The 18,996-nt window shown below is 40.6% G+C and overlaps 1 protein-coding gene across 1 annotated transcript in view; it reads right to left on the bottom strand.

Annotated features, from left to right (window-relative positions):
* Positions 1-18,996, bottom strand: part of Dennd5b (DENN domain containing 5B) — a 127,483-nt gene that overhangs the window by 45,808 nt on the left and 62,679 nt on the right. The window contains exons 7-9 of the mRNA XM_055605614.1: positions 12,666-13,202; positions 9,471-9,702; positions 5,970-6,120 (exon numbers count right to left, since the gene is read on the bottom strand). Coding sequence (XP_055461589.1) covers positions 5,970-6,120; positions 9,471-9,702; positions 12,666-13,202 — 920 coding nt within the window. The remainder of the gene's footprint in view (positions 1-5,969; positions 6,121-9,470; positions 9,703-12,665; positions 13,203-18,996) is intronic.

Raw genomic sequence — 18,996 nt, 5'->3', positions numbered from 1 at the left:
TGATTCCTATTTTAAGACCTCTTGTGCTCCTTTTTCTTTTTGTTCTGGCCTAAAACTCAAGGAAATTCATATAAAATATTCCAAAAATAGTGCCCTTTCCTGTTTAATAATACTCTTTCTTCCAACCTTGCTCCACTGAGCCCCAAATCCTGGGGAAAACTGTTCTTAATCCCTTGCTCTCATGTCATCCCAGTCCCAGATTCCCTTTAGCCACGAGTATCACTGCATGCCCATCCTTATAAACTCTTTTTCTCAGCAAAGCCTTTTCACTTTTCTCCCAAATGAATGTAACACAAAATGTGATTCCTACAGTTTGTTCTTATAAAAACTACATGGCATAAATAGCTTAAATAGAACATAAAGTAATAGAAAAAATGTACAAAGATCCAAGTGTAGATCTTTGGCCTGGAGGCCTTCCTTGTAAACAGCACTGTGGGTAAAGGGCCACCAAGCCTGATGACCTGATGAAGAAAGAAGGCTGACCGGTAGAGGAATTTTAATCTGGAAAGAGATCCCATTCAAAGACATCCCAGGAGAGGAGACAGAGGCAAGCAGATCTCTGAGTTCAAGGCCAGCCTGGTACAGAACAAGTTTCAGGTAAAGAAAAGCTTAGGTCTAGGCGCAGTGGTACACGCTTTTAATTCTAGCACTCAGGAGGCAGACATATGCAGATCTGAGTTCTAATTAGTGAAGTTCAGTCAGTTAAGTTGTGTCAGTGAGTTGAGAGGCAGTGCAGTTGAGTTGATGGCAGTTCAGTTAGTGGAATTCAGAGGCAGTTTTACTGGGAGAGTTTTACAGAGACAAGTTGAAGAAAGAACTTCAAAGCTAGACACAGGTGAAGACAGAACAAGCCAGAGCTTGAGAAGGAGCCAGATTAGAACAGATTGCTAGAGTTAGTTGGAGGCCAAGGAGAGCTATTCAGACAGAAGCTGAGAGAAGCCAGTTTGAATCAATCAACTCTTGGAGGAGTTTGCTGAGTTGAACCAGCCAGCCAGAAAGAACTAGAAAGGGTGACCTCATTCAGCAGTAAGTCTCAGAGGCTGAAAATATTCTAGACCTAAAGAAGACTGTACAGAGGCTCGAAGCTTCCAGGACTAGGCCTAGGTGAGCAGACACAGGCAGCTTGGAGATGACAGTTACATCAGGCAGATAAGGTACTTTCACAAAGGCTGTCGCCTGGGCTCTGCCTGCGCAGCACACTGGCACGTGTGCACTCTTCCCAGTAAATACAGTACTGTCACGAAAATAGCTGTTAACACAAATTTCACAGGGACTAAAAAACTAGGGTTAATCTGGGCATGGAGGCACACATCTATACTCCTATCTCTTGAGACAAGAGGACAGTGAGGTCCCTCCTAAGCTACTTGATAAGATTAATAGGCAGGGTGGTGTAAGAATATGAAAAAGTACAAATATGCTCTACGGTACAAAAATATTCTATTTAATTTTGTTTCCAAAACAGGGAAATGAGCAGTGTTTAAGAAAATTACTGTGGGAGGAGAGCTTGGGGCCACAGCACTCCCGGCAGGAGAGCACAGGGACGCAGTGCCATCCATGAGCTGCCAACAACACGGTTGTGGCTGGGTGCCCAGGGCAGGGTGCTGCACAACAGCCTGGAGCTTGTGCAGAGTCTGCCCCAGACCTCACGACACCCTGACTTTAAGACTTCGTGGTCCATGTTGATGTCTGTGACCCCTGCTGCCACCGGAAACCATGCAGATGCCCATGGTCTGTGTTGTTGCCACTGGTTGCCATGGATCCAGCTGGAGCTTTTTTGCAGTGGTATCGATGGCTGCAGACTCATAACTGAGAATGAGGCTGCAGGCTGCTGTGACCCCCGAGCCCCCACCACAAAAAGAAACATTCTAGACAGGAAGCCGCTGAAGACAGCTCTTAAAGGTTGTGATAAAGATGCTGAAGTGAAGCTGATGGCTGCTGGAGAGGGTGGTTGTGTTGGGACTAGACAGGAATGCTGGGAGTTTGACCATGCTCCAATGTATATATGAGCAACACAAGTGAGGCTTTGTGTGTGTGTGTGTGTGAGTGAAAGGGTGGGAAGGTGGACCTGGGAGGAATGAAGTATGTGATCGGGTGTACTGTATGATATCCCCAAATTGTGAATAAAATCTGCTGGGGGGAGGGGAAGAAAATTACTATGGAGCCCATACATTCCTGGTCTTCAGTAATTTTTAAAAATTAAATTTAAATCTTATTTTATGTGTATGGATGATCTGCCTGCATGTGTGCCCACATGTGGGCCTGGGGCCCACTGATGCCAGACGGTATTGAGTCTGCTCAAACGAGAGTTACGGATAGTTGTGAGCTGCCATGAAGGTGCGGGTAACTGAAGCCATGTCCTCTGGAAAAACAGTAAGTGCTCTTAATTGCTGAGCCATCTCTCCAGCCGCCACGACATGATTATTTTATAGCCAATATTAAACCTCATCTATTAAGCATGAATTTACCAATGCTGACCACAGTAGAAGAAATACTACAGACTCCTTGTCTTGTATATTAAATCCTTGGTAACAGTCGACCGAGTATTTGTAAGTTTAAATTTCTTTATTCTAAAATTATATCTGAGTTTTTTTTTTTTTTTTTCTTTTTTTTCGAGACAGGGTTTCTCTGTGTTGCTTTGGCTGTCCTGGTCTTGCTTTGTACGTCAGGCTGGCCACGAACTCACAGCGATCCCCCTGCCTCTGCCTCCCTGAGTACTGGAATCACAGGCGTGTACCACTGTGCTCTGCTTATCCGAGATTTTTTTTTTCTTCTAGAAAAAAATCTGCCTGAAATGTAATGTTCAAGCTTAGTGAAAGTGGGTAACTTTATGATTATAAATACAATTAAAAGTAAAAAAACATGGCTAGGGCTGGAGAGATGGCTCAGCGGTTAAGAGCACTGTCTGCTCTTCCAAAGGTCATGAGTTCAGTTCCCAGCGACCATATGGTGGCTCACAACCATCAATAATGAGATCTGGTGCCCTCTTCTGGCAGATGTAAATGCAGATAGAACACTCATATACATAAAATAAATAAATCTTAAAACAAACAAACAAACAAAAAAAACCATGGCTATAAGATTCCAAAACTGAAACCCTTTGTTTTAGTCAGTGTTTGTTGCTGTGAATAGACGTCATGACCACGGCACTCTTATAAACATTTAACTGGGGCTGGCTTATAGGTTCAGAGGTTTAGGCCTATATCATCAGGGCAGGAGGCACGGCAGCATGAAGGCAGGCACAGTGCTGGAGAAGGAGTGGAGGGTTCTACATCTGGATCAGTCAGAAGTGGGGTGACACTGGGCCCGGCTTCAGCTTCTGAACCGTCTAAATCCACCTCTGTGGCACACTTCCTCCAACAAAGCCTCACGTCCAGTCATGCCAGCCCCTGAGTATGTGGGGCCATTTTCAATGAAACCACCACTCCTCCCTCCTAAGTGCTCTGTTTTCCTTCACTGCTTATTTTATTTTATTATTTATCTTATTTGAAAAAGATACTCAGGGGTCTCTAGCCTCATACTTGTGTAACTCAGGCTGTTCTTGAAGTTGGGATCCTCGTGGCTCAGACTTCTTGGTGCTAGGATTATAAGTGTAAGCCACCTCGCTTGCTATAAATCATATATACCTATATATTTATTGCTGTTTTCTTGTGATTGAAAATGTTTTACTGTTTTTGCTATGTTCATTTCATTGCTAAATAATTTCTCCTCTGAAACAGTCTATGTAGCCCAGATTGGCCTTGAATTTGGCGGTTACCCAAATGATCAGATTACAGGAATGTAGCACCAAGCTTGATTCGCTGTGAATCTCTAACCAGGACAGTCTGCCTATACACTAGTGGTGCCGCCAATACTCAGCGAGTGAATGAATGGAAACTATAATGCTATCAGAGGGAAACAAAACCTGTTAGGACAACAGCAACTCATTTATAGCAAAGTGATTCAAACCATTGGAATTAAAAAAAAGATTTTATGTATTTAGGAGTTCTCTATCTGCTTGTACACCTGCAGGCCAGAAGAGGGCAGTAGAGGGTATACATGGTTGTGAGCCACCATGTGTTTGCTGGGAATTGAACTAGGGGCCTCTGGAAGGACAGACAGTGCTCTTAACCTCTGAGCCATCTCTCCAACCCACAAATTAGAACATTTTGTAAGTAAAAGAAAAATAAAATGTGAGATCTAGAGAAATAGCTTAGTTGGTAGAATTCTCTCCGGGCATGAAAAACAGGCATCTCCTCTCCAGCCCTACATGAAGCAAGTGCGGCACCCTCCAGACACTGAGGGTTAGGGTGACATGTGCTCAGCTCTACCGGGACTGTCCACCCACACCCTGCAACCAGGGACCACTGCAGAAAAGAGTGAGCGGGCAGTGGTGGCACACGCCTTTAATCCCTGCGAGTTCAGATCCAGTCTCACCTACAAAGGGAACTCCAGGACAGCCAAGGCTACACAGAGAAACTCTGTCTCAAAAAAACAAACAAAAAAAGTGAAAAAAAAAACCAAACGTGTTTGAGGGAGAGCAAGACAGAGAAAATGAAAAGTTCAAGAGCCAGACACTGAGAAGGGCTGCTGCAACATGGCCACCCACCCAGGACAGGCCTATTTCACAAGTGAGTTTACTGACTGCAGAGCACAAGAGCATGCCAGTCAAAAGCCCGGCTCTGCCTGGGTGAAGAGTGTCAGTGGGGGAGGGAGGGCCAGTTTCTCTCCGGCTGACTGCCCTACTTGTTCACATACTACCAGCACTGATTAGACTCAGTGGGCTGAAAAAACAGACAAACCAAAACCAAAACCAAAACCAAAGAGAACATTAGCCAGGGAAAGAGTGTATGTGCATGCGAGTGCGTGCATGTGTGTGTGCGTGTTTGTGTATACCAGGGGCACTGGGGGAATTGTTGGCCAAAGAGGTGTGTCGGACACAGGGAAGACTGGTGGAGAGCAAGAAGGGGGTGAATATGATCAAAACACATAGTACATATGTATGAAATTCTAAAAGAATACATAGGAAACACGTGAAAAAGAAGTTCAGAGCAATTTGAATTGAAAGTCTAAAGCCAGTCCAGGAATACAAGGTCATGTCACAAAAGGAAAAAACAACAACTCAGAGTTACTCTTGTTGGTCTTACAGAAGACCTGGGTTTGGCTCCCAGCATGCACACAGCGGCTCACAATCACCCAACTCCAGGTCTAGGGGACCCCATGCCTCTTCTGACTCCCACCAGGCAGGCATGCGGTGCTCATAACATACCTGCAGCAAAACACTCAGTACCTAAGTCATTTTAAAAAGGGGATATACTGAACTCCACAGTAAATTTGTAAGTGCAGTGTTTGCTTTGCTTTATGACACAGGGTCACTGTTTTGCCTGTATTATCTTCAAACCTGCTATGCTACTCAGGCTGTCCTTAAACTCACAATTTTCCTAGGTCCGCCTTTCAAGTGTCAGGGTTACTGGGAAAAGTCATCACATCTGATTACTACTAAGATAGTGTTTTAACATAGTCATTTAAATGTAGACCTGGGTTTTAGCTCTAGCAGTTGGGGGAGGGGGAGACTTGATAAAAAGAAATTAAAAAAAAAAAAAAAAAAAGATGCTGAGGAAGAGCATGTGCTTGAGGCTGGCCTGGGGTCAAGAGTGAACTCTGTTTACTGAGGCCCTGTCAGCAACAGTAACAAAAACACAAATTTAAAAAAAAGAAACAAAAACAAATGTGTCTATTTACAGTTCTATAAAAAACAAAACAAAACAAAACAACCAAAAAACCTCTGGTCTTTAAAGTCTTTTTTTTTTTTTTTTTTTTTAACATAACATAATTAAAAGTCAAGTGCCTAAGAGTGTGGATTCAATTTAAGTAGATTAATGTAGTCTTAAAAAGATGTAAAAGATGTTTAGTGATCACACGCTGCCTAGCTAACACAGGACAGCATTTACCTCCTTCATCCAAGTAGTCACTTAAGGAAAACATGTGCTTACTTGTTACTGGCTGGTCCTGTTGCCAAGACACCGGACTGTAACTTTGGAAAGAACCCTTGCTCGTATTTGCCTTGACCAATTTTCATATCAAGCAGATGTGGGTGGATTGCAGTATGATCCATTTTCATCAGTCTTTGCTCAATTGACTGGGCTATAAATTAAATTCATAATAAATTAGAAAAAATTTTACATTTTAAATTTAAAAAAATTTAAAATTTTATATCATTCCTACAAAAAATACTGCACCATACACTCATGCACCTATAGAAAACTCAGTTGTCCTGACACTCTGAGAGATTTTATAAACATCTAGGCAATCAGAAATATAAGTAGAGAAAGGTTAAGTGAATATCAGATGATTAATTCATCTCCCTCCTTCCTTGCCTTCCTTCTGATACAGGGTCTTAGTCAGTGACTCTGGCTTCCCTGGAACTCACAGTGCTGGGATTAAAGGATAAACATTTTTTCTTAAGTGGGAATCCCAATATCCTTGAACCAAAATATAGGTCTAAGCACAATATTAAAAATACAGTAGCCAATGACACTCTTCAGCTGGCCCTGTAAAGGGAAGGAAGAGGTGGGCCCAGCTGCCCTACCCTTTATTTCTTTGTGCGGAGATGCATTAAATATTCACAGCTCACCATCTGTGAAAACAAAGAGCTTCGTGAAGGCTATTATCTCATTTTAGGTAACGGTTACATTCTTAGTAGTAGAAGTCATTTATGTGTGTTTATTAGATTAAGAGGGAAATAAAAAGCAGGCATTTAAAAGTGTCCAGCTTAAAAGAAAAAAAAAAAAAAAAGACCTTGAACTTTTCAAGAATAAAATAGGTCAAAGTTGAAAGAGGATTTCTCAACATGTCTATTTTAAAATACCCTAAATTTAATGGGGTTGGAGGTTATCTCAAAGAAAGTGATTTACTTCTCTAGTAAAACAAAACAACCCAGATTTTTGTTTTTTGTTTGTTTGAGACAGTGTTTCTCTGTGTAGCCCTGGCTGTCCTGGAACTCACTCTGTAGACCAGGCTGGCCTCAAACTCAGAGATCCCCTTGCCTCTGCCTCCTGAGTGATGGGATTAAAAGTGTGCATCACCATACCCAACAGGAAGTCAGATCTTAATTCAAGGTGACCCTTGATCTGTGACAGCTTGGCATGTTTTATGCTAATTAGAGGTTAAAGCTGAGATTACTGACTTCACTGAAGTTTTCCATTCAGGCAGCAGCTGCACAAGGGGCCCACAACAGAATGGGAGGCAGTGTTCTAACATAGCCCTGGCTGTCCTGGAATTCACTCTGTGGAACAGTCTGACCTCGAACTCAGAGCACAGAGATTCACCTGCCTTTGCCTTCTGAGTGTTGGGATTAAAGGTGTGCACAACACACACACAGCTGGCCCATAAGGAGAAAATTTCCTTAGTGGTGTAATTGACAATACCATGCTCCTTAAGCAACTCTAATGAAACTCACAGATCAGAAAATGGTTCAGCAGACAAGGAGATACTTGCCACCAAGCCTGACTACCTAAGTTTGATCCCAGGCCCACACCATGGAAGGAGAGAGCTGACTCCTGAAACTTGTCCCCTGACTTCTACATGTACCAATGCAAACTATTATCTGTGAGAAATGGGGAAGCCATAAACGTTTTCAAAAGTTTTTAAATTCCTGGGGGAACTATGGTCTTAACCTAATCTTACCATCAGACATGCTAAGTCTACAGTGGTCTTTATTCAAGAGGTTTATGTAAGTTCTGTGGTGACAGTGGATTGTCAAGCTCCAAGAGGCAGAAAGAAAATGTACTTTAACTGGTAAGATTTTCCAGAGGCACATTAAGCTAGAAATTTGTACTTAATTTCATTTTTTAAATTCTGTGAGAAAGAGAGGAATGAAATTTTAACAATGAGGGTTTCACATAACTATTAATAGCATCGGAAGTCATAATTCTTTGAGCAAACAACTTCACTTGTTCTGTCTCCTCAGTTCCTAGAGACACAGAGGTACTCGCCTCTTCCTGAAGGAGCTCCAAGGAATTGCCCTTACACATGGAAACAGAGCAATGCTTTGAAAAGTACAAGCACTTCATAAAAGTTATCAATTAATACTTCTTTCCTTAAAAATGCTAGTACAACTTTATTACTCCCATAACTGAGCTAGCCGAATAAAGAGGGGAGAGTAAGCACGCAATAAAAACAGAGCAGAAAAAGCCACATATTTCTTGTGTCCTTTTATCCAGCAGGAAATGTGGTCTCAAATAAAGAGTGCCACTTTTTACTGGCTGGAAAGAAATAGAAGAGGCACTTGTGTGGTATGTGTCTCTATTCAGCAAAGAATGAGGTGGGAAATAGGCACAGATGTACAAAACTACAGGAATCCCTACCTTTTGCATATTTGTTAATGAATAAACCCACTAATAAAAGATTAAGGCTTTAGATATTAGAAACCAGTGAGATCTGGATCCAACCTACAGCCCATCAATAACTAGCTACAGAACCACAACCTTTAACCTGTTTCCTAATCTGTAGGGTGAGGACAGTAATGAAGCAACAAAGCATAGCTGTGCATATGCCCATCACTAAGAATACATGTAAAAAGCATGTCCAAGAAACACTGGCATAGTGACTGGCACATAGGAAGGATTCAAATGCTGGCTATGATTATTTATTTAACAGAATGTATTACACTACTAGACAAGACCAGGAAAATTCCTCATTCTTTGAGGAAAACTGGTGTTAGGGTTAAGAGACCCTTTAATTTGAATAAAAAAAAAAATCCAGCGATTTAATTTCAAGAAATAAAACTATATAAGTAACTGTACCACAAAGCAAGTATGTACTGTTTTAGTTATATTAACCAGACAGCATCTCAGATGTCCTTTTGGTTTTCTTTCATTTTTATTTTAGACAAGATCTTGCTACACTACCCAGGCTGGCCTTAATCTTAACTGGTCCTTCTCTCTTGGCCTCTGAATGCTAGGATTTAGACATATACCACCATGCCCACTTTTGGGTTTACTATTTTAAGTTAATAGCTAGAGATAAGAGGTGGCAGGTAAAAAGGCAACATTAGCAGCAAGAGAGAAATTAACATTTTTTCCAACACAAGAAAATAACAAAAATCTTTATCTTCTTGTCAAACTCTATTTATTATTATTATTTTCTATTTGGAATAAAGGAAAAGAAATGTCCATAGGAATAGGGATTCACAGAAATCTAAAATATGAAACCACTTCTCGACAACACTAGGATTATTTATGATGTCCCAAAATGAAAATTAACTTTGTGGCCCAGCAGTACTGTCCCACATCATTAATCCCAGCATTCAGGAGGCAGAGACAGCCAAATCTGAGTTTGAGGCAGCAAACTACAGAGCAAATTGCAGGATGGCCAGGGCTACACAAAAAAACTGTCTCGAGGCCCTGTGGCCCCACCCCACAATTAACTCTGTGTTGTAAAAGTCAACAGTTTATAAAGAAAGATCCTTCCTTTTTTAACAAAGGTGTATGTACCTGCTTCTTTTAAACTGCTGCATTTCTGGTATATCGACGTCCGCAGGGTAGGGGCCCTCACACTGTACAACCTCATCTTCTCAATCCGAGAGTCAAAGACCCGAAGCAGAGGGTCCTTCTCTTCCCACTGAGACATGATCTTATTATCAATAAAGGTGGCAAACATCTGTGTCTCAATGAAGCGTGAAAGAAACGGTAGGCACGGCTCCGGCTGGTCAGAGAGGAAAGAAGCCTGCAATGAGAGAATTAGGAAGTTGTTACTTACATGACATGACCTTAATATTCTATAAGGTGAAACTGAATAGTTTGTTGTTAAGGTTACTACTTTTCAAAGTTATAACACAAAGCTGTTATCTGATATTTAAAAAGTCTTGCAAATCTGTTTATCCTTTCCTCGAAATTTACAAATTTTTAGGAGCGTTAGGGCTTTAGCACTGGTATTACCTTTCAAAACTGATTTAAATTAGTACCCTGATGACCATTACGCTGTATGGAGGACATCCTAAGGAGTGATGGCGGATGAGCTGCTGCACACTGGACACTCAACCGTCTACTTCACCTACCATTACATTTCCATTCTTGTGCCCAGGGAGTAATCTCTTCTGTTCCTGGCCTAGAAGGCAGCCTCTCCCACGTCTGCATGCTGAGCAACTGACACACGTGCCATACATACATGCACATATGCACATATCACAATAACCTGCATATGTTTGCACAAGAGCTTAAAATGACAACATGGTATTTGTGCTATGGGTAAAATTATTTTGATCTTGAAGATGTTTTTCTAGGCTCACTCTTCTTGTTAACTCAAGAAGAGACTCCTTCTATACCTGTGTTGACACAATTCCATGCAAAAAGAGAATGAGAAGATAGGGTGCCTTCAAGAACACACAGCTGTTCTTTCCTCTGATGCTTGTCTGATGCAGTAACACTGCTGCTTCGAATCCGAAGTGCTCACATATTTTTGTGGTCTTCAGGTTCATATATGATGTATGTAGGAATTCTAATCTTGGTTAAGATTAGCTCAAACAGCTGGGCAAGTGGTGCATGCCTGTAATCCCAGCACTGTGGGAGGCAGAGGCAGGGGATCTTTGTGAGTTTGAGGCCAGCCTGGGCTACAAATGGAGTCTAGGACAGTCAGGGCTACACAGAGAAACCCTGTCTTGAAAATCCAAAAACAAAACAAACCAAAAACAAACCAAAACTTTAGCTCAAACTTTTAAGTGAATTCCTACTTTAGTCACTGGTTTTGTTTTGTTTTTCATTCTTTCACCCTATAGTGTAGATGTAATGTGTCAGGTCCAAAAGGAGACAGAGGGGAGGACAGCTACCTCAATGCTCACCAGCTTCTTCCTAGCATATTTAATTTTTCTAGCTTAATAATTTAGTAGACTTTTAGTAAAAGCTTCTTTACAGGGGCTTCCATAGTTTAAATGTACTTACCTAAGTCCAAGTACCCAGACAGACTCAGTAATCTTTAGAAATCAATTCATCTCCTTCAATGTTATTCACAGGTAAACATCAAGTTTATTTTATAGGACAGATATAGCCCCACATTTAATAAATGGAAGAAACATCTGGCTTTTGATGTGTAGAATCTTGCATTCTATAAGATTTAAAATCAGGGAGCTGGAGAGGTAGCTCAGAGGTTAAGAGCACTAGCTGCTCTTCCAAAGGTCCTGAGTTCAATTCCCAGCAACCACACGGTGGCTCACAACGAAGATCTGGTGCCCTCTTCTGGTATGCAGGCATACATGTGGGCAAAACATTGCATACACAATAAATAAACAAACAAACAAACAAGCAAATAAATAAATAAGCATTAAATAAATAAATAAATCTTTTAAGAAATATTTAAAATCAACTAGAACTCAGCTTGCAAAACTACTATGCCCTGCGTATTTCCTTTGTGAAAAATAAGAATTATAGAATTCATCATGTAATTTCCATTTTCTTAGGGGTTATACACAAAGAATTGCACCTCTAGTATGAAACTACATAGATAGTAATAATGAACAAGGTACTAGGATATGAACTTAAATCAGAATTAGAAGTGCTCCAAAGATAGATCATGAATATATATGATTAGTTCTTAAGCTGGAGAAAAAGTATAATAAAAATTAAACAAAAATGAGAACAGGCCCTACAGCAGAAATACATTTGAAAACTGGTTTCTCAATATTAAAAAACTTGATTAAACAGGTTCAATTAAGCATAAAGTATACCAGTAAATGATGATGCACTTAGTATATTATCCTCTGTAAGAAAAAAGATCTGATGAAATCAGAAAACAGTCACTGATATTACACAAATATTTAGTAAATGCCTATTGGTCAGATGCTCCAAAATTAAACATTTAGCATCTTGGGATGTATTAGCTCCTTTGGGAGCTTCTGTATAACACGGCCTAGCAACAGAAACGATACTTGCTCAGAAATAAGAGGCTGAGCTGGTGGTCTAGAAGACTTCATAGCCCTCTCTAGTGCTTTTCTCTATTGGAGAAGTCTGGGTACATGAAGAACATTGGACAGAATACAGCCAACCTTAGAAAGGAGCTTCTGCAGGACAGTAAGAAGCTGTGACATTTTCTAGTCTCCTCTTGTAAGAACTTTGGAACATAATCTTAGACCAAGTCATGAAACTCAATTTACTCCTTTGTTCTTTTAAGTACAAAAGGTATGAAAATTAGGTTTATAAAACCAGTTCTTCCCTTTATATGAACAAATTATGACCTTCATCACTGGGAGAAAACTAAACTGTCAGTGAGAATTTTTTAGAAAAGGAACAGTCTTAACTTTCCCTAGACTTGGTCATATAACAAGAGTGAATAAGACTTGTGAAAATCAACTTCTTATAATTTAAGCACTGCTCACATACAGAAAATTAAGATATTATAGAAACTTAATACCCAATTCAAAGGCCAGCTTTATGAGCGGTCAATTTGCTCCTTTGTTTTTGAAACGGGCCTCAAGTTTCCCAGGTTGGTCTCAAACTTACTGTCTAGCAGAGGATGGCCTTGTACTCCTGAGCCTCCTGCTTTTACCTCCCAAGGATTTGCTTTCTTGTGAAACTATTTTATTTACCATAAAACACTTAAATGGTTGGAGGGGGGAGAGAACCTGTCTTAAAAAGGTAAAAAGATTAGTAATATAGGCCATTAATAACCATAAAGAGGAGAGCTATGGCTCTTTTTACTTTGTCAAAGTTCTGCATCTGTTCTCGGTTGGTCAGCCAGGACTCCATGTCCTGTGCAGTCTGAATGACAAACGCTTCATAATCGGCAAACATCTGTGTAAAGCGGTTGGCAAAGACCTCTCGAAGCTGCACGTTGAGCTGGTAGTCCCTCAATTCCGCCTCTTCACACTGCAGTTTTAAATCCTTTCCTTTCTCACTCAGAGAAGCTGAGAGGTCCATTTTTTCTACAGTCACACCGGTCCTCTTGGCAAGAGCCTGGAGGCGGGCTATTGTCTCATTGCCCTTCAGTATCTCATACACGCTGATGTTATTGGTGGGGACATTGCCGTTCTTTTTGTCATTAACCAAATCTTTCAAAACCATATTCTTCAGTTTGGTGGCACTCTCACTACACTGGAGGCTGCCCTCAGGAGGAATCCCAAATTGGAGAAGAACTTCAGATAGCTCTTGGATAAAATCCACTTTATTGGGGAACTGTGGGAATTCTTCAGGCAGTTCAATAAAATGGCTGTCAATATCCACGAAGCACAAATTAGCCTGAAATGGAAAACAAAACACAAGGTTTTGTGAACTTGTACAAGGCTGATTAAAACTTCAGTGAGTTCAGAGGGCTTCAATGTTTTAGATTCAGAACCAAATTATCTTGAGCTGTTTTTTGCCTCCTAAATAGCATTATTTCCCACTGTGTTTGGCCTACTTTATAAGTATCGGTTAAAATCCTTTTTGGAAATGTACCAATGAGAATTCCATCTGCTCTCCCACCAATGCATTGAAAAAATGCTTTGGTTTTTAAATTCCTTTGTTCTGTTCCTACAAAAAAATTCATGAAACTGTTATCATATTAGAAAATGGTACTTGGGGGTCAAAAATCAAGTAATAGGCACTCAAATTTGGCTCCAGAATAAACCGTCTCTTATTCCCTTTAAAGTGAGAACTGTATGTTTATGATGACATTTAAAGTAAAGAATTTTATTTGCTTACATATCCTCAATGCTAAGCCTTTGTAATCTGTTTCCCCCTCTCTGTTTTTTTAACCTTTTCAGATGGTGGCCAACATTCTAAGTCACTCACTTTCGGGCATCCTGTCTTCCAGAAGCCCCTGTCTCCGGAGGAAGACAAACTCTGCCTTTAAGTTTCTTTCTGAGTTGTCTTATTTATGAGACTAAGGATTTGCAAAAGGGACTCCCTAGTCCCTGGAAGTAATGTCTTTTTATTGCTGTTTCTTTGAGACAGGGTTTCTCTGTGTAGCCTTGTCTGGGACTTGCTTTGTAGACCAGGATGGTCTTGAACTCAGAGATCTGCCTGCCTCTACCCCCCTGAATTACAGGACTGCACCACCGTGCCTGGCTTAATAATGCATTTTTTACTTTTATTTATTTATTTTTAAAATGAGACAGGGTCTCAGGTAACCCGGGCTAGCCTCAAACTACCTAGGCAGCTGAGATTACTTTGAACTTCGGATCTTCCTGCCACCACTTCCCCAATGCTCTTACAGTTGTGTGCCACCATGCCTCGTTTATCTTATGTCATAAATATATATTTGCATATGTTATTAAATCGAGATCCTGTGTGAGACTTTGTCTTCCTCTTGTTATCCTCTCAGTCTTCCCATTAGGTCATTTCTCTCCCTACCACCGCCTTCCCTCTACCTTCACTGTGTGTGTGTGTGTGTGTGTGTGTGTGTGTGTGTGTGTGTGTGTATTAAAAAAAATCTAGATTCCATATAAAAAAGGAAAAAATATTTGTCTTTCTGAGCAGGCTTATTTCATTTAACATGATCTCTAGTTCATTCATTTTCTATCAAGTGACATAACTTCCTTTTCTGGCGGAATAAAACCCACTGTGTATGCAAGCTACATTTTTCTTATTCTATGGGTTCATATACAACTACACTGACTCCCTGTCTTGGCTAGCATGACTAGTGCATCAATAAACACGGAGGTGCAGAAATCTCTGCAGCACTCAGACTCAGCTTCCCTCGGGTGTGCACCCAGAAATGTTACAGCTGAGCCATATTCCAGTTCTATTTTTAATTATTTTAGGGACTTCCATATTGGCTCTAGCAATTGACATTCCCACAAGGAGAACTCGGTGGTCCTTTTTTTCTCCACCTGCAGAGGCCAGGGTTGTGGCAGGGGTGTTCCTGCATGGACACCTAGGGAAAGTTGCTGAGGCTGAAACAAGCTGGAGATCTTGAAGACATCAGACATGGAGACGCAGAGTTTGGAATTTTCCCGGCTGGTTTTTGGTCTTGCTTTGGTCCAGCATTTCCTCACTGTGCTCCCTTCCTTGTGCTTTGGAACAGTAATGTGTGTCTTATGCCATGATATGCTGGAAGCATGTGATTTTGCTTTTTCATTTTGATTTTATAGGGGATTACAGTTAAGAGAGTCCATGAATCTCAGAGGAGACTTTGAACTTCGGACTTTTAAACACTGTTGAGACTGTGATGTTGAAGCTGTACTAAATGCATTATGTTATGGCTACAAGCCTATAGGGGAAAGGAGTGGAATGTGGTGGTTTGAAAAGGTTTAGTCCCATAAACTCATGTGTGTGAATGCTTGGTCCATACAGAGCGGCACTATTAGGAGGGGTGGCCTTACTGGAGGAAGTGTGTCACTGTAAGGGTGGGCTCTGGTATCTCTTATATGCTTAGGCCACTCCTAGTGTGGCCCACAGTTTCCATCTACTGCAAGCAGATCAAGATGCAGAACTCGGCTCCTGTAGCACCATGTCTGCCTGCATGCTTCCTGCCATGATGACAATGGACTAAACCTCTGAACTGTCAGCCAGCCCCATTAAATGTTTTCCTTTATAAGAGGTGTTTTGGTCATGGTGTCTCTTCATAGCAGTGAACCCTAACTAAGACTCTCTCCCTTTCTCTCCCCGTCCCCTGCCCCAAATTACTCTTCCACATGTCACCATGCTGGGAATAGAACCCAGGGACTTGTGTATGTTCTAACTTGGGCTATATTCCCAGCATCAGAAGATATTCTTGAGTTGATAAAAAGGTATGACAGAAATCGCAAGTATTTTCTAACTTTGTTTATAACTTTGATTATTATATTCTAATAACTGTTTGAAGATGATACTGAAAATTCAAAAGGTCAAAAACCTGAATAAAAATCTGAGTGTTTTTCAGGTCCCTCAAAGTGGAAGACTCCAAACAGTCTTTTACCTTTTTTGTTCTGTACCTCTTAATTAGAACAAGTTTTCAGTGAGAAGACTGAGCTTCTAGCATGGGGGTGGGCAGGAGAGGGTAGTGAAAACAGGAAAGCAGAAAGTACAGTTCAGCAGAGAAAACAGCTGCACGTATGGAATACGACATGACCACTAGTATGATAGGAGTCAGTTCTGTCTGCTGAGCTGACATGGGACTGGAGTAAACAAAACAGAACATTTTACTCTGCTTCTCTTTCCCCCCAGGTCACCAGGGAGAGAATTCACGCTGTCCTCTTGAATGGCAGGTTAAGATGGAAGAGGAAGCAAACACTGAGTCTTTTTATTTTTCCATCCCTGCTCTTCCCATTAGACAACTCTGATCAAGAAGTAAAGTGAAGTCTCAAGTTAAACTCAATAATAATATTCCAAGACTTTCCCTTGTTCAAAAGCCAGGTACTGCAAGAGGCCATTAAGTATTGTACACACGATAAAGGAAATACACTTCACATCTCAGTCTGACAAAGTTTGGGTACTAAATATTTCTACATTTCTGACTAACAGTGCCTACAACTTTCATGATATTATAGCTCTAATTAAAAGCAATGCCAGGCATGGTGTTACACACCTTAAGTCCTAGCACTCAAGGCAAGCAGATCTCTTTGAGTATGAGATTAACCTAGTCTATGGGTTGAATTCCAGGACAGCCAGAATTACTCAGTGGTGTCTTTAAAAAAAAGGAAAGGAAGGAAGGAAGGAAGGAAGGAAGGAAGGAAGGAAGGAAGGAAGGAAGGAAGGAAGGAAGGAAGGAACTGAACCCAGGATCTCTAGAAGAGCAGCCAGTGCTCTTAACTGCTAAGCTGTCTCTCCAGACACTAATTTTTTTTTCCTAACAGTAAAGATGAGCAAGAGCAGCTGGAGGTGCCAGACTTCATGACCGATGCTCACTGCTGCATCCTTCCATCCTCTGCCTCCACGCACCATCCCTAAAAACACTCTAACAAACAGCTACCAACACCTGTCATTCTGGAATCATGAGGAAAGGGAGTAGGTGGTTATAAGTCTAGGCAGTTACATTAGCCACTTAACAACTAAAATCATACCCTCCTAAAATAATCATTTTGTAGGCTTGCCATTTTTACAACTATTTTTAGAAACTTCCTTGCTGGATTTAGTCATTATCTTATTTCAGAGTTTTCAGTGAAAGGGGAGGGAGGCATCACTGCACAGCACAATTAAGCCTCTTTTAAAAAGACTTATTTTTATTATATATTTTTGGATTTTTGAGCTAGGGTCTCTTTATGTAGCCTTGGCTTTGTTGGCTCTATGTAGACCAGGCTAGCTTCGAACTTACAGAAATCCACTTGCCTTTGCTTCCCAAGTTCTGGGATTAAAGGTATGCAACACTACACCCATCTTAAAAAGATTGTTTGTTTTGTAGAGACAGGGTTTCTCTGTGTAGCCTTCGCTGTCCTGGACTCACTCTGTAGACTGGGCTGGCCTCAAACTCAAAAAGATCCGCCTGCCCTCTTCCTTCCAGAGTGCCAGGATTACAGGTGTGCACCACCACTGCTCGGCTAAAACTATTTTTTTTTAATGTCTATTTCTTCCTTAAAATTACGTGAAGCTGTTTATTCCACTTCACTATAAAATGCTTCCAGAATGAAGAGAAATATTGTTAGCCTTTTCTCCTAAGACACTTTTAATGTATGGTTTCTACACAGAAACAGTGCTTATTTTTATAGTTGATTCATGTTACTTCATATTATCTCATTATATGAAGAGATGAGTTTGTGCGCTGGAAAAACAAAAACAAACTAGAAAACCACAGACATCATTACAAGGCTTTTAGAAAATATACCTGGCTTCTCTTTACACTCAGACGAGACAAGCAGACAAAGATCTTCCAATGTATGTATACTCAACTGGCATTACAGTATTTCAACAAGTATTCAGATAAAGTGGGAAAACTTTTATATACTTAAATAAAAAATCTCATATCATTTGATAAACAATGATACATATATAATAAAGAAACTAAAAATGATATAGTCTTTTTTTAAACAAAAATTCATTTGATTAGTGTACTTGTTTTTCTTTGGAAATGCAAAGATTTTAATTCTTTGAACCAACATTAACATAATTAAGGAGAAAAGAAATTTCAGGGAGAAAGAAGGCAAATTAAGAAGGAGGGCGTAGAACACATGCCCCTCCCCCAGGAAGGACATGACAATATGCATGCTCCACATGGCTCCGTCACGCTCCTTCCCTGGAAGGCGGCTATTTCAGCAAGGTGGCGTGGAGACCAACTACAGGGCTCACTACTCTCTGATGGCTGGGCTTAGTGTGTTATTTTAATTCACTTCTTAAAATAAGAACCCTATGAGAAATAAGACAGCAAGAGCTCAGTACGAGCCATTTTATCAAGAAAGGTGCTAATTAAAGAGCTAATAATGCAATTAGCTATTTTATGTTTTAAACAGGCCATTCTATTCTCATCAATATTTTATTTCAAAGCTTTCCAATTTTGAGTAGCATTAACAAGAGATAAAAATTAAATTTAAAATGCTTTCAAGAATTCTTTCTTCCTAAATAATTGAAAACACAATGCAGAGAAAGTTAAAGTGCCAAGAAGCTAGGATTACAAGTTTTGTTAATTTAGCAATGTCTGTGAGACATTTAAAGTAGGCTAATAACTTGCCTACATCTAAAGACAGCAAGCAGGAAAGCATTTGCTCTTTCCATTATCCCCAATTTCCATTCAATGGAGGTTAAAAATAAAACTAAACTCAGTTAATAAAAATGATTTTAAAGGAATGTTAAATCTGGACTATATTGCTTGTTGATAGTAATTCTTAGTTGTCAATGTCTGGAATTAACTAAAACCTCCAAAATGGAGGGACACACCTGTGACGGATTTTACTTAATTTGAAGCGGGAAGATCCACTCACAATCTAGGTTTTTGAAGAAATACCTTTAATCCAGATCTTTTGAGTGAAAGGACCCACTTCTAACCTGGGCCACGCCATCTGCTAGAAGTCTGTACGAGGACATGAAAGAAGGAAGCTTCTCCCTCTGCCTGCTTGCGCTCCACTCAAGAGCAAGCCCACGCCTTCACGGGCATAAGGGCCCGCTCCTTCAGGGTTCCGGCACACACTGAAGGCCAGCCCTG

This window comes from Psammomys obesus, unplaced genomic scaffold, assembly GCF_907164565.1.
Source record: "Psammomys obesus unplaced genomic scaffold, mPsaObe1.curated_primary_1811, whole genome shotgun sequence".
Classification (NCBI taxonomy): domain Eukaryota; kingdom Metazoa; phylum Chordata; class Mammalia; order Rodentia; family Muridae; genus Psammomys; species Psammomys obesus.
This window is presented reverse-complemented; position numbering and strand designations above follow the sequence as displayed.